Consider the following 14021-nt stretch of genomic DNA (forward strand, 5'->3'; position numbering starts at 1 on the left):
CCACACCAGGACTCATAGAATCCTTCGAGTGAAGACTTGAATTTTCTCTTTGATTGTTTCATCTTGAGAAATGGTTCATTTGGTTTTCCAAATCTAGGTTTTTTTGTATATTTCATTATGAAACTGTTGTTGTCTTGTCGAGTTGCCCTTTGAAATTGTCTTTCCAGCTCTTTTAGTTCCTCATATTTTTCTAGGCGCATTAGCTTCTCTTTGCTCAAGAGTAAGTTTCACAGTCTGATTTGACATCCATTTTGATCTTTTCTCTCCTTCCTGCCTTTTAAATGACCTTTTGCTTTCTTTATATATGTTCTTGATGTCATCCAACAACTCTACTGGTCTTTGATCTTCATCAGTAAGCATTTCCAGTCCTCTGTGCTTCCAGATAGTAAGGTAGTATTATCTGCATACCTCAGTTTGTTACAATTCTGATGCCACATTCTTCATGTAATCCAGTGTCTAATGAACCAAATATTTTCTTGAGATGGTCTCTAAACTCAGGTGGAGTGTACTAAAGGAGCCCCGGTGTAGTGCTGTCGGTTAAGCACTGGACTGCTAACCAAAAATCCCAATTTTTGCTCTTTGGAAATAATGTACAGAGTCACTGTGAGTCGTAACTGACTTGACAGCACATAACAGTAACAACACGCTTCTGGTCATAATTTGGCTCTAGTGTACGTGTTTCATTTTATTCAGCTTCAGCCTAAAGTTGGATTTAAGCAATTGATGGTCTGTCCCACAATCAATTTATGATCTTGTTTTAGATCATTAGTTTTTTTCTCTTATCATCTCTTTCCACAGCTAGAGACAATTTGATTCCTTTGTATTCATCTGGTGAGTGCTGTTTGTATAGTTTCTTTTTTTTTTTTTTTTAGAAAAAGATACTTGCAATTAATAATAAGTCATTGGTCTTGAAAAGTTCTGTCATGTGCTCTCCAGCTTTATTTCTTTCTCCAAGGCCATATTTGCCACCTACTGATCCTTCCTCTGTTTCTAGCTTTTGCATTCCAATCATCAGGGATTATTAATGCATCTTGATCAATTAATAATTTTGATCAATGTCAGACCAAAGAATTCTTGGTAGAATTCTTCAATTTCATCATCAATGGCTTTAGTGTTTGTTGTGTACATTTTAATAATAGTGGTATCAAATGGTTTTTTTTGTAGGCATATGGATGTTATCCTATCAAAAACAGCATTGTACTTCTACAATTTGTCATTCCAGACATAGTAAGCCATGTGATTGTCAGATTCAAAATGGTCTGAGTCCGTCCATTTCAGCTGACTAATGCTTGGGATATCTATCTTTATGCATTTCATTTTCCTAGATGGGCATTTTGTCCATTCCACATTCTTGATTATTAATGGGTATTTGCAACTGTTTCTTTTTATTTTGTGTTATTCACCATCAGCAAATGAAGTTTTTGAATGTTTTACTCCATTCTCATCTTCACAGTCAGCTAGCTCTACTTTGATGATGAAACTTCCCCAGCCGTATTTTCAGTGCTTTCCAACCTGAAGGACTCATCTTTTGGGGCTTTATTTATTAGGCAGTGTTCTTCTACTACTGAGAAGGTTTTTCATGGCTAACTATTCAGAGGTGGTGTGGATCTTTTTTCTAGTCTGTTTTAGTCTGGAAGCTCTACTAAACCCTCCCCATCAAGGATGAGCCTGTTGTGAAATGTCGTCAAGTTGATTCCAACTCAGTGAACACCGTCGTACAGGGTTTCTGAGCTGGGTGTGAACTGCGGAGTCTGCAGTCCAAAGCAACCTTGTGGTCCAGTGCATCATACAGCATCACACCAGCACTTCATGGGTAACCCTAGTACTGACATTTAAAATACTGCTGGTGTGGATTTCAGCATCACAGCATCACACAAACTTCCACTGTGCAACAAACAAACTGACAAACAAGTGATGGTCAGAACTATTAGTTACTAATATTTTTCTATATGATATTAAATTTATATACACAGAATCTATAAATTCAACCCACCCACATGTTGATTCTGACTCCTAGTGACCTAAATGCATCTTTATGGGAACAGAAAGCCACATCTATCTCCTACAGAGCAGCTGGTGGACTTGAACTGTCAACCTGGTGGTTAGCAATACAGTGCTTATCCCACAGTGCCACTCAGGTGTGCTCAAGTAAATATTCACTATAACCAAGGTGCTATAGTTGAACTTGGAGATACAAAGATCTCTGCCATTTATCACCACCCATTTTGAGAGATGCGGTTGAATAAGTCAGTGCATAATTAGCATTAGAGATTTAAAATGCATTTAACATAACAGTGGCACATTTCAAATGAGGTGGCTTTAAACAAGAAAATGTGTTTGATAATTGTCCATATTTTAAAGATCCAACGAGACTAATGTTTTACTAATATGGCCTCATTGGGCTCATTGCATTAAAGGTAAACACTGAAAATTATATGTATCTGTGATACACTGGGAAATCTGTGTATATATATAGCATTTTAAAATAAATGAAACAAAGCAATTCAACTCTTAGCTCTCCTTGAAAAAAAGTTATTTTCAGTTAAAACTTTGTCAAAAAGGAAGAATAATGTATGAAACCCATGGGTTATTACTTCAACTTCTTCTGAAAATTGATCTTGTTAATTCTTAATTTTTCCAGAGTTAATTGTCACATACTTTGACCAGTAACCATTTACCTTCATGACCTCACGTGTGTCAATGTGTGTAGAACTTGAACTTCATTGAGTTTTTAGTGCTGTGTTTTGGAAATAGATCACTAGACCTTATTTTCAGGGAGTCTCCAGGTGGACTGAAACCTCCAATTTTACCCTTAACAGCCAAATGTGTTAATATTTGCGTCACAAAAGGATCACACACACACACATATATATATACACACACACACACAAAACTCAACAATCCAACTCACTTCCTTCTAGTCAATTTAGGCTCATAGTGATCCTAAATAGGGGTTCTGGGGCTGTAAATCTTTACTAGAGCAGAAAATCTCATCTTTCTCTTGAAGATTGGCTGGTGAATTCGAACTACTAACCTTGGTTAACAGCCCAATGCATAACCTATTACGTGCCCAGTGCTAACCTCTAAAAGGACTAATTTCCTATAACTTGTTGTTGTTCAGTGCCTTCGAGTTGGTTATACCACCTGGCTATCTTGTACAGGGTTTCTGAGGAGTGGCTGGTGGGTATAATTGGTGGTGGTAGTGGTGGTTATATACTGTGAAATCAGTTCCAACTCATAGAGACCCTGCATAGGATTTCTGAAGCTGTAGATCTTTGCGGGAGCAGAAAGCCTCATCTTTCTCCCGTGGAACTGCTGGTATATTTGAACTGCTGACCTTGAGGGTTAGCAGCCCGACTGGTAACCACTACGCTACGAGAGCTCATTTGGTGGGTATAATTAGAGGAGAGTAAATAGGACTTTTATTTTTAGGTTTTAAATGATCTTCCCATCCCACCAGCATAATCCTATGAGATGACTAGAAACACAAAAGAAGAGATCATTGTCATTGATTAACACATTTTTCTTTTTCCTCATTTTTAGCCTGAGCCTCCTACAACAAATAAATGGCAGCTGGACAACTGGCTAACCAAAGTCAACCAACCAGCTGTGCCTCCAGAGGGCCCTGGAAGTGCAGAGTCTCTGCATCGAAACCAAGACAGTAAGGGCAAGGGAAGTGGGGATAGCGGCAGCACCACTAGCCAGGAGCATCTTGAATCCAAAGATCCTGCCCCCAAGGGCTCCAGCAAAGCTCCCCGGACCTCTTCTGAAGGCCCCCATGCTGGCAAGAGAAGCTGTCAGAAGTCTCCTGCACAACAAGAGCCCCCACAGAGGCAAACTGTTGGATCCAAACAACCCAGAAAGCCTGTCAAGGCCTCTGGCCAAGCAGATGTGCGGGCCAGCTTGCAGGTAGATAGTGAGTCGGGACTTCTTCCTTATGGATCCAAAGACCAGACTTCCAAAGACAAGCCCAAAGTGAAGACGAAAGGAAGGGCCCGTGCTGGTGAGAGCAGAGACCCTAAGCCAGTGGTGCCTGCTGCCAGTGAAAGGAAGAAGCACAAGAACACGCCCTCTGCCCCCTCTAAGGCGCTCTCAGGCCCTGAGCCCTCGAAGGACAATGTGGAGGATAGGAGCTCTGAACACTTTGCTATTGTTCCCCTGAGTCAGAGCAAGGGCCAAACGCACAGTGGCCGAGGCAGCAGAACAAGTGGCTGTCGACAAGCTGTGGTCATCCAGGAAGAGCGTCGCAAAGACAAACTCCCATTGCCTTTGAGAGACACCAAGTTGCTCTCACCGCTCAGGGACACTCCTACCCCACAAAGCTTGATGGTGAAGATAACCCTAGACCTTCTAACCCGGATACCCCAGCCACCTGGGAAGGGGCGCCGCCAAAAGAAACCAGAAGATAAACAGCCCTCCACAGTGAAGAAGCATGATTCTGAGAAGAGAAACTCAGACAACTCGAGCAAATTGGCCAAAAAGAGGAAGGTGAGTGTTGGAGAGTGGCGTTCCTTAACAGTACATAATGTGCGTACTGTTGGCTTGGGGTTGGCCCTTTGGCCCTTGATTTAAACCCAGTCTGAGTTGTCTCAGAAGAGGTTAGAAATTTCTACTATGATTTTATGTATCCTGTGCTCCTGGTAACAGAGTTACTCCTTCAGTCTGTACTTTTATCAGTACTTCCCTTTCTGTGATCAGGCAATGACAAACGCCAAGCTCCTTCATCAGTCTCGCTAGTTTGTAAAAAGGCGAGGCAGTTAACAATGATAGCTTCTTTTAGGATAATGTTGCATTTGGGGACAATTATTTTATTCTGATAACATTGGTATTGACTTTGCATAAACTAAGACCATGCATAAATTGAATGTTAATCAGTATTTGGAACTTCTGAAAGAACTGCTTATATATACTACCTTTCACTCCTACAGTATTATCTTTCAACATTACACACATATTTTAGTGGATGGCCCATCTAGCATCTTACCATTTTGAAACCACCAGACTCAGAATTCATGACCTCCATTAATGACTTGTTTTAATAAGCAGAACATTATTTTAACATTTTATAGCTATTAAGCAACTATTTAGGAAATCTTGTCAAGTATTATAAACCTTTTTATGAAGTTAAATTTAAGGGATGCTGTTGTCGTTAAATGCTGTGGAGTCGGTTGCTATTCATAGTGACCCTGTATAGGGTTTCCAAGGAGCGACTGGTGAGTTTGAACAGCCGACCTTGCGGTCTAATGCTTCACCAGAACTTAAAAAAAAATCTTCACATTAGTTAAGACCTAATGTTACTTTTGAAACAAATGTTGAGCTCCTTCATCAGTCAGTTTGAAAAAAGATGAGGCAGTCATTAACAGCGATGACTTATTTTAAGATACTGTAACATTTGGGGACAAATTTTTATTTATCCAGATAATGTTGTACTTAGATTATGTCATCCTTTGCTCTGGAACATTCAGTGTTTGTTCTATTTTTTGCTTCTTCTTGATGATGAAGGATTAGTGAGTTTCTCCCCAGTGACATTCCCAAGCAAACCTGCCCAAGATTCAGAGACAAAAGCTCAAGGGCCACTTTTTTGTTGTTGTTGTTGAGAAGAAATACCAATTTTAATACTGATGTAAGTACAAGGGAAGCTTCATAGTCAGTTGTGGAAAGAATAACAGATGTAAAATGGATAACGAAAGCCTGATAGCATGACTGACTTCGGCAATCAGTCTACAAGGTTAAGAATGCCATGCAACTCTACCAAATACCGGGTAGTGTGGCTGTTTGCCAGAAGGTGCTGGGGCATGTGTGACTGTCACCATAATTGCAACAAGCAAGTAGAGTGGGGTGGGATCTAGTACTAATTGATAGTGTTATTCTAAGTAGAAGAGGGCACATTTCCTTGCCAGAAAACTTTTTAAACTGCATATTATTTATAGGAAATTTATGGAGGAAATTGCTCCAAAAAAAACTACCTGCATCTAATAGAGAAAACATTGACTGATTACCTCCTTCTCCTTCTGGGAAATCTATCCTGTGTACCCCATAGTCTTTTGTATTCCCTTGACACACTTCATTCTAACCTGCATCACCTGACGAGGGGAGAATCATCAATAACTAATTGTTGGAAGCTGGAGAAATCACTATGACTTCCCTCAGCCCAGGTCGTACCCTAGTACAAATCTAGAAGCATTGACTACAACTCTTGAAAGGAGGAGCCCATAGCTCAAACAGTGTTCTTCTGGTGCAGTATTCAGAGTGGTACCTTCCCCAGCCCTCAGCTTAGCTTCTCTGATATTGTTGTTGTTAAGTGCTATTGAGTTGGTTCTGACCCATAGTGACTCTTATAGAGTTTCCAAAGAGCAGCCGGTGAGCTTGAACTGCCGACCTTCCGGTTCAAACTGACTTTGCAGTCCAGCGCATTAACCCACAGCGCTGCCACACCAGGACACAGCTTGTTTATCTTTCTGTCTAGAGCATGGAGAAGTAATCGGGTGCAGAAGAGCATCTTAATCGGGTGCAGGAGTTCCCTAAAGCTCTAGAAGCAGACAGGAGATGTGGCCCTGGGAACAGACCACCTGGTTGACTTTGTTAGTGACAGGGTCTAAATCATAGTCTTGGCTACAGAGTACTTGGGAACTTTTAGTACTGATGGCAGCTTCTCCTCCCAGTTGGTGTTAATGAAAGCTCTTCAGGTAATCCCAGTGTCTAGCAAAGCTGGGAAGCATTGAAACAGATCCAACAGATCCTCAGTACAGAGCCCGTGATTGGGCAAAGCTGGTCCTTTGAATAGAGAATATTATTCTTTGTGCTGTTTTTAAGGCATGGATCTAGGCCACCAGGAATTTCCCTATCTGAACGATGTCACTAGTCAGAAACCTTTACTAGAAGTTTTGGAGTAAGTGCATCTGAAAGTCAGTCAGCTGTATACATATTTCATGATGAGAGAATTATGTGTCCTTTCCCGGGTGGGGAATATACAACTTTCTGTTTTTGTTACATGACATCAAGTCTATTCCAGCTCACATTGACTATAGGACAGAGTGAAACTGCCCCACACATAGGGTTTCTTAGGTGGTTTGTGGTCTTTACAGGAGATCAGCGGATCTTTTCTCCTGTGGAGCAGCCAGGGGATTTGCTTAGGGTCTCTGACTCTTTGCAGCCCTCTCTAACCTGCACAGCTGTTCCCATGGGCATTCCAGCTAGTAGACCTGGACCCCCCAGGGCATATTGCAGGGAAATCTTATTAAGTGTGCCTGCTTTCCTTCCCAATTTGAATGGTGAAGACTTGTTTTGCATTGACATCATTTTACGAGTGGACATTAGAACAAGCTCTCTGAGAGATACGGTTGAAGCATTTGAAGAATATACCTGATCCTCTAAATGTTTTTATTTAAAGCTCCTTTAGAGTCTCTCCCTCTCCCAGCACACAGTTTAGCAAACTGTCAGAAAGTTTCCAGATCCTGGCAGGAATTTTAGACTTAAGAGAGTGAGTAGATGATCCTATAGAGCTAATGCTGCAGCATCAGAGCTATAATGCGGTCATCAGAGGTGGAGTCCACATAGGAATGTGCCCATGTATTTTCACTTCTAAAAGGAATGTGTAGGAAACAATTTATGAGGAAAAGTAGAGAAAATTGTTGTGAAGCTTAATAGCCTCAATTCATATTGAATTACGAGTTAAAATGCCAACATATTTTTGGCTTTTATGCAAACTTTAAACCAAGCTTAAGTTTTCCAGTTTGGAAGACAAATGACGGTACAAAGAAGCATTCTAAAATGCACTTGTAGAGAGCCTGGAGACTTCCTGTTGTTAGGTGCCTTCGAGTGGACTCCCTCTCAGAGCATCCCTGTGCACTACTGAACAAAGCACCGCCTGGTCCTGTGCTAGCCTCACAGTTGTTGTTTTGCTTTAGCCCATTGCTGCTGCCGTTGTGCCAGGGGGTCTTCCTTTTTCTTGCTGACTTATACTTTATCAAGCATAATTTCCTTCTTCAGGGACTGGTCCCTCCTGATAACATATCCTAAGTATGAGAGACGAAGTCTGGCCATCCTGTATTCAAGAAGCATTCTAGGTGTATTTCTGCCAAGACAGATTTGTTTATCTGACAATCCATGGTACTTTCAGTGTTCTTCTCCAAAACCAGAACTCAAGTGCATCAATTCTACTGTCTTCCTTAATCATTATCCAGCTTTCAATGCATGGGAGGGTTGGGTCAAACGCATGCTAGATCTCAAACTGGTATCTTTGCTGTTGGACACCTTAAAGAATTCTTGTGTAGAACATTTGCCTAATGCAATATGTCATTTGATTTCTTGACTGCTGATACAAGGGGGTACTGATTGTGGATCCAAGCAAAATGAAGTCTTTGACAACTTCAGTTTTTCATTTATCATGATGCTCTTTATTGCTTCTGTTGGGAGTATTTTTGTCTCCTTTACACTGTGTGTGCAATCCATACTGAAGGCTATAATGTTTAATCTTCATCAGTAAGTATTTTAAGTCCTCTTCACTTCCAGCAAGCAAGGTTGTATCATCTGCATATCTCAGGTTGTTGATGAGTCTTCTTCCAATCCTGATGCCATGTTCTTCATATAATCCAGCGTCATTTGTGAGCCAGGCATTGTTCTTAGGCATGTACAGATAATATCCCATTGAATTCAGCAGTCTTCTAAGCTCATCTTTCAAATAAATGGATTGGATAGACTGTCTTAACATTCATTTAGACAAATTGCTGAACCAACATGTAGGTGTATTCAGTCAAGTTTGACTTTTTCCTCTTTCTAAAGGTTTGCTTTAGTGACTAGGAAACGTTGACATTTTTTGGAAACAATTCAGTACCATCATAATCGGTATATTTTTTGAGGAGCAGGGAAGAAAAGTTATGAAACATGGTGGGAAACTGCATGTTTTTATTGCCTGAGGATGTGTGATTTTGTTCTTCAGTCCCATGAAGATCGGTCTTACCTTTTCTTAGGTGGTTTCTGCAGATCAGATGTTACCCTTCAAAATCAGGGCTTTGAAAACTAATCTCTTACAATTTCCTGAAGCCTCCATGTCTGTTAGTTAGCCCGAGAAGAACTAAAGCTGTTTTAGACCATCTTAATACCTGTGTTTTCCCTCACGAAAGATTAACTTCCCTTTTCTGTAGAACTTATCCTAGTGAATTTGTCTTCAGCAAGTTCCTGTCCACATGTTAGCACTAACTTAGACTTGGTGTCCCTTGTCTTTTTATTATTGAACTTCCTTCAGTGGCAAATCACAGTGAAGTGCCTAAAGTTCCCCAAATGCTGCTTCTCCAGGCTTCCCCTAAGTTCCAACCACTACCAAGCATATTTGCTTCCCTTTGGGGGTTGATAATAGAGTCTTAGCATTTGAGTGTTGAAGGAATTCTAGAGACTACTTGTTCAGTGCTCCCTGTTAAAGATGAGAATGCAGAAAGGCGCTCCCATTGCTCGGCTGCTTAGTAAAGCAGGTCTGGAGCTCAAATACCCTGACCTCTTCCAATCTAATGCCCCTCGGCTATTTCATGCATCTGTGTATCGGGGGTTCTTAAGAAAGATACAAAGTCAGTGTTCAAGATGTGTGTATTGACTCTGGCAGTTATAGTGAATCGGGCAGTGATAATATCATCCTTGACTAGACTCCTCCATTGCCGCTACCCCTGCCTCCAATGTCCCCATGTTGTTAAGTGACTTCAAGTCAGTTCCAACTCATAGTGACCCTGTATAGGGTTTCCAAGGAACAACTGGTGGGTTTGAGCCCCTGTTTTTGTGGTTAAAAGTTCAGTGCTTACCCTATAGCGTCACACCAGTCCCCTTACACACCCTTCCATTTCAGTTTACCTTTTAGATATCACCTTTCTCCCCCAATAGACTGCAATTTTCCACCTATTAGAAACTGGCCCAAAATACATGTGAATTCTGAAAAACTTCATTTCCCCCTGCTACCTGGCGCTATTGCATAAGCACTGGACTGTGAACCACAAAGTCGGTGGTTTAAACCCACCAGCTGCTCCTTGGAAACTCTATACAGGGTCGCTATGAGTTAGACCTGACTCAACAGCACTTAACCACAAAAAACAACAACAACCTACAAATAGTGGAACAAATTGGTTAGCTTGGACTCCTGGTGTGACGCTGTAGAATCAGCACTGGACTGTGAACCGTAAGGTTGACAGTTCAAACTCATTAGCTGCTCCTCGGAAATCCTACACAGGGTCACTGTGAGTCGACTTTACCACAACCACCCACAAGTGCTGGATGGGGTGAGCCATTTGCTTGCTGCCCTGAGGCATTCTCTATAGAAGCTGGCTTGACTGCACAATCACTTCTCTTCCTTTTATGGTTTTCACTCTTGCTCTTTTACTCAACTCTGTAGGTGGAGCAGCATTTGGCAGGCTCAGGCTGCCTGACTCAACAGGTAAAGAAAAGCAAACTTCATCAGTCAGGACCAGCTCACCAGCCTCCTTTTGCTCTATATCCAGACACCACTGAGACACTGACCCCGACAACTAGAGAACTCTCCAAGCCCAGTCCACATTCCCCGAGATATGGAGGTGACCTGTGGAGAGGCCATGGGGCTAAAGAGACCTGGCTCTCCTTCTGAGGGAGAAGAGTTACGTAGCTCTCAACTGATTTTCAAATGTCTTCCTGACCCAGAAAAACCTCCTGTTTTGCTTGTTTTTTCCCCAAGCAGGTCTTATTCTTGAAATTCAAGTTTGTGCTTTCTGCCACCCAATATTGCTTGGCACTGTTTTTAATAACCCTTTCCTAAATGCATTCTCATTGGGTCCCAGTGTGGTGAGGTGGATTAATGCTCTGGAGTGCAAGGTCGGTTTGAACCACAATTCAAGTTCACCAGCTGCTCCTCGGAAACCCTATAGAGGGTTATTATGAGTTGAAACTGACTAGACAGTGTTTAACAACAACAGCAACTAAGTTTTAGTGCTGCTGTTTCCAGGGACCTGGGTGGTGTCACATCAGTTGCTATCCGTAATTTCTATGTTAATTGGCCAATATCTAGTGAGTGCCGCCTTCTCTGGGCAGAGCCCTGTTACTGTTCCAGACAGGAAACAACAGGGTTCCAGGTGAACAGTGTACAAAGAAAAAACTCGCCTGAAGCCCCACACTTAAACTAACCAGTCTAGGCAAGTAGAACTGATAGAAGGGTGATTTTTGCTTTAGAGAATTTACTTTAATGGCTTACTTTCCACTAGCTTCTAGAATTTGACTGGCTTCTAAAATGATAAATATCAATCCAAAGCAGATTGCTGCAGTAGGTGCCAACACAGTTGTTAAATACCACATTGAATTTAGCACCTGGTGATTTATTATTTGTTTGCTGTTCCCTTGAGTCACTGATGGGCACAAGAGAGCTATAACTTATTTTGTGAGAATTGACTCGCTCTGAATCATATTTCCGTGTGTGGTTTGTGAAGGCTATCACTTGGGTTTATAGTCAAGCCTAGCATGTCCTAAGCATTGTGAAAATATACAAGCAGAAATCAACTCTCATCCTACCTTGGGGTTTGGTATTTTCTTTGGAAAATAACCCTGTAGGTGGTGTATACTTGGTTTTACTTTGGGTACTTCTCCAATGTGTCATAACTACTTGGAAATACTTGGCGTTTATAAATGACTAACCACCTTGTGTACAAGTTGATGTCTGCCTGGATGTTTTAGCCATTTATTATTAATATTTTTTTTTAATTTCTAGGGGAACATCAGTTTTATACTTAGCGTTACCTTGCAATGATTACAATCTCGTCCATGCTTCATCATTCAATAGTATTTGCTTCTAGTCCCTCTTTATTTATTTTAAAGCATGTATACAAAATCACTCAGGAATATATAATCATTTAAAAAACCAAAGGGCACATTTTGCAAGCCTGCCTCCTGGCAGCCAGCACACAGCCTTTCTCTTTACATGAGTCTAGAATCCTCAGCCGCTCCCTGTCTCCATGTCATCATCTCTGCTTCCATCTCTGGTGTCGCTGCTTCTCTGGATAGGGTCCCACATTCCGCTCATGCGCTTCTCCCTTGATGGTCCTAGGGTCTTCTGTTCCTAACTTTAAGATTAACAACCCCTGTGTATATGGAGTGCTGGTGTGGCGCTGTAGGTTAATGCGCCAGACTGCAAAGCCATTTGAACTGCAGGGTCAGTGGTTCAAGCTCACCAGCTGCTCCTCGGAAACTCTGTACAGGGTCACTATGAGTCGGAACTGACTCGATGGCACTTAACAACAACAACCCCACTTTTTGTTAAAAACTTCTTTCTTTACAGTTGTGACAATCACAGTTCATCAAGATAACAATTACTGCTGAATCATAAGAACCTTATCCTCATCTTTCCCACCAGACCCATCTAGACAAGATGAAAATTATTCAATGGGGATTCTATTTTCCACTGCACCCTCTGAAACTAACCTCCTCTTGAAAACTTGTAAGCTAGTCACTTTGTGCCTTTATAGTCTCCCTACCTCCCCCCCCCCCATTTTAGGTAGCCAGTGCCTCACTTGTCCTTACCTATCAACCCTGCATTCAAAGGGGATAAGATTGATCTTTGATGTGAAAACTCCTTCATTCTCAGTTGGCATTTTGAGCTACTACAGCCATAAGTAAAGGTCAAGTTCATCAAATTGTTAGCCATTTACACTTGTTTCCTTTACAGATTTCTGTATCTTTTTCTAGTCGAGTACTTATCAAGCCATCGAAGCTAGGTCGAATGGGTATTATCTACAAGTTTGGATATTCTCGTGTATCTCCCTTCATTTCATATCAACTAGATGCTTTGCTCTCAGCTCTAGCCCTGCATGTGTTTCAGCCATTTTTTTTTTAATGTTTTATTGTGAATTATGTGATAGTTTACATGGGAGAACATTGGTTTTACATTCATTCTATCGTATATCATCTCATTGCCATGGTTACTATCCCCTCCATGCAACCCTTCCCCCGTGCCCCCCAGGTCTTCAGCACACAGTCACTCTCCCTCTCTGGATCTAAAGTCTCCAGCTGCTCCATTGCTCCACGTCATCATCTCTGGCTCCATTTCAGGCATCACTGCTTCTCTGGGTAGGGTCCCGCTCTCTGCTCTTCTCCCTTGATGGTCCTAGGGACCTCCACTCCTAGACTGAAAAGTTAATCACTCCCCTCCTTGCTATAAAACGTCTACCTTTACATTTCCAACCCTCACAATCAGTCCTGATAACAATTATTCACTATTGTATCACAAGAGACCCGCCTGCATTTCATTGCATCAGCCCTACCTAGTCAGATTGAATACTATTCACTGGAGATTCACCTTCCTCCAGGCCCTCTGGATCTAGGTTCCCTCTTGAAAGCTTGTAAGCCAGTCACTTCTTGCCTTTGTAGCCCCCCATTCCCCATTTTGGGTAGCGAATGTCCAAGTTGCCCATTCCTTTCTACTCTGTGTGTGGAGGGGGTGGGAATGATTCTTGCTGTAAGGACTTGTTCCCTCTTTTGAGTTACTGCTTCCATAGGTGTAGGTCAAGTTCATCAAATTGTATGAGAATACTTTTTTTTTTCCTCTTCTTTTTACTGTTTTAGCCATTTTTGAGACTTCTCCCAAAGACACGTTTCACATCTTCTTGCTGCAGTACTTTCCTAGGCAGCAGAGAGCATTGGGACCAGTTATGCAAATCTTATTTTCCTGTGTGGTTTGTGTGCCTCCTGGGGTAAAGGCACCTGGGGTACAGGAGGTTTGCCATGTCAGTGGCAGAGTCTGTTTCAACCCAGTCATTTGTAATGGATCGTTTTCTCCCTCTAGTATTACCTGTCTCTCACGTCACTGAATTGGAAGTGTGTATGCTGTGCAGAGGCCTCAGCAGGTGCCTCTTGGCATGTGCCAGTCCTTGTGACTTTTCTTGAATTGTGCTCCAGTGTTCTACTGCTGGCATGTGAGAAACCGCTGTATGAAACATCCTGTTGCATTTCAGCTCTGTCTTTATGACATGCTTGTTTACAGCACGTTACCTGCTGCTTAGAGCCCTTAAGAAACACTTTCTCCA

The 14021-nt window shown here is 41.8% G+C and overlaps 1 protein-coding gene across 1 annotated transcript in view; it reads left to right on the forward strand.

Annotated features, from left to right (window-relative positions):
- Positions 1–14021, forward strand: part of AFF1 (AF4/FMR2 family, member 1) — a 132191-nt gene that overhangs the window by 104905 nt on the left and 13265 nt on the right. Inside the window, exon 11 of the mRNA XM_006867744.1 lies at positions 3544–4488. Coding sequence (XP_006867806.1) covers positions 3544–4488 — 945 coding nt within the window. The remainder of the gene's footprint in view (positions 1–3543; positions 4489–14021) is intronic.

The sequence above is a fragment of the Chrysochloris asiatica genome, unplaced genomic scaffold (assembly GCF_000296735.1).
Source record: "Chrysochloris asiatica unplaced genomic scaffold, ChrAsi1.0 scaffold00109, whole genome shotgun sequence".
NCBI classification, from domain to species: Eukaryota; Metazoa; Chordata; class Mammalia; order Afrosoricida; family Chrysochloridae; genus Chrysochloris; species Chrysochloris asiatica.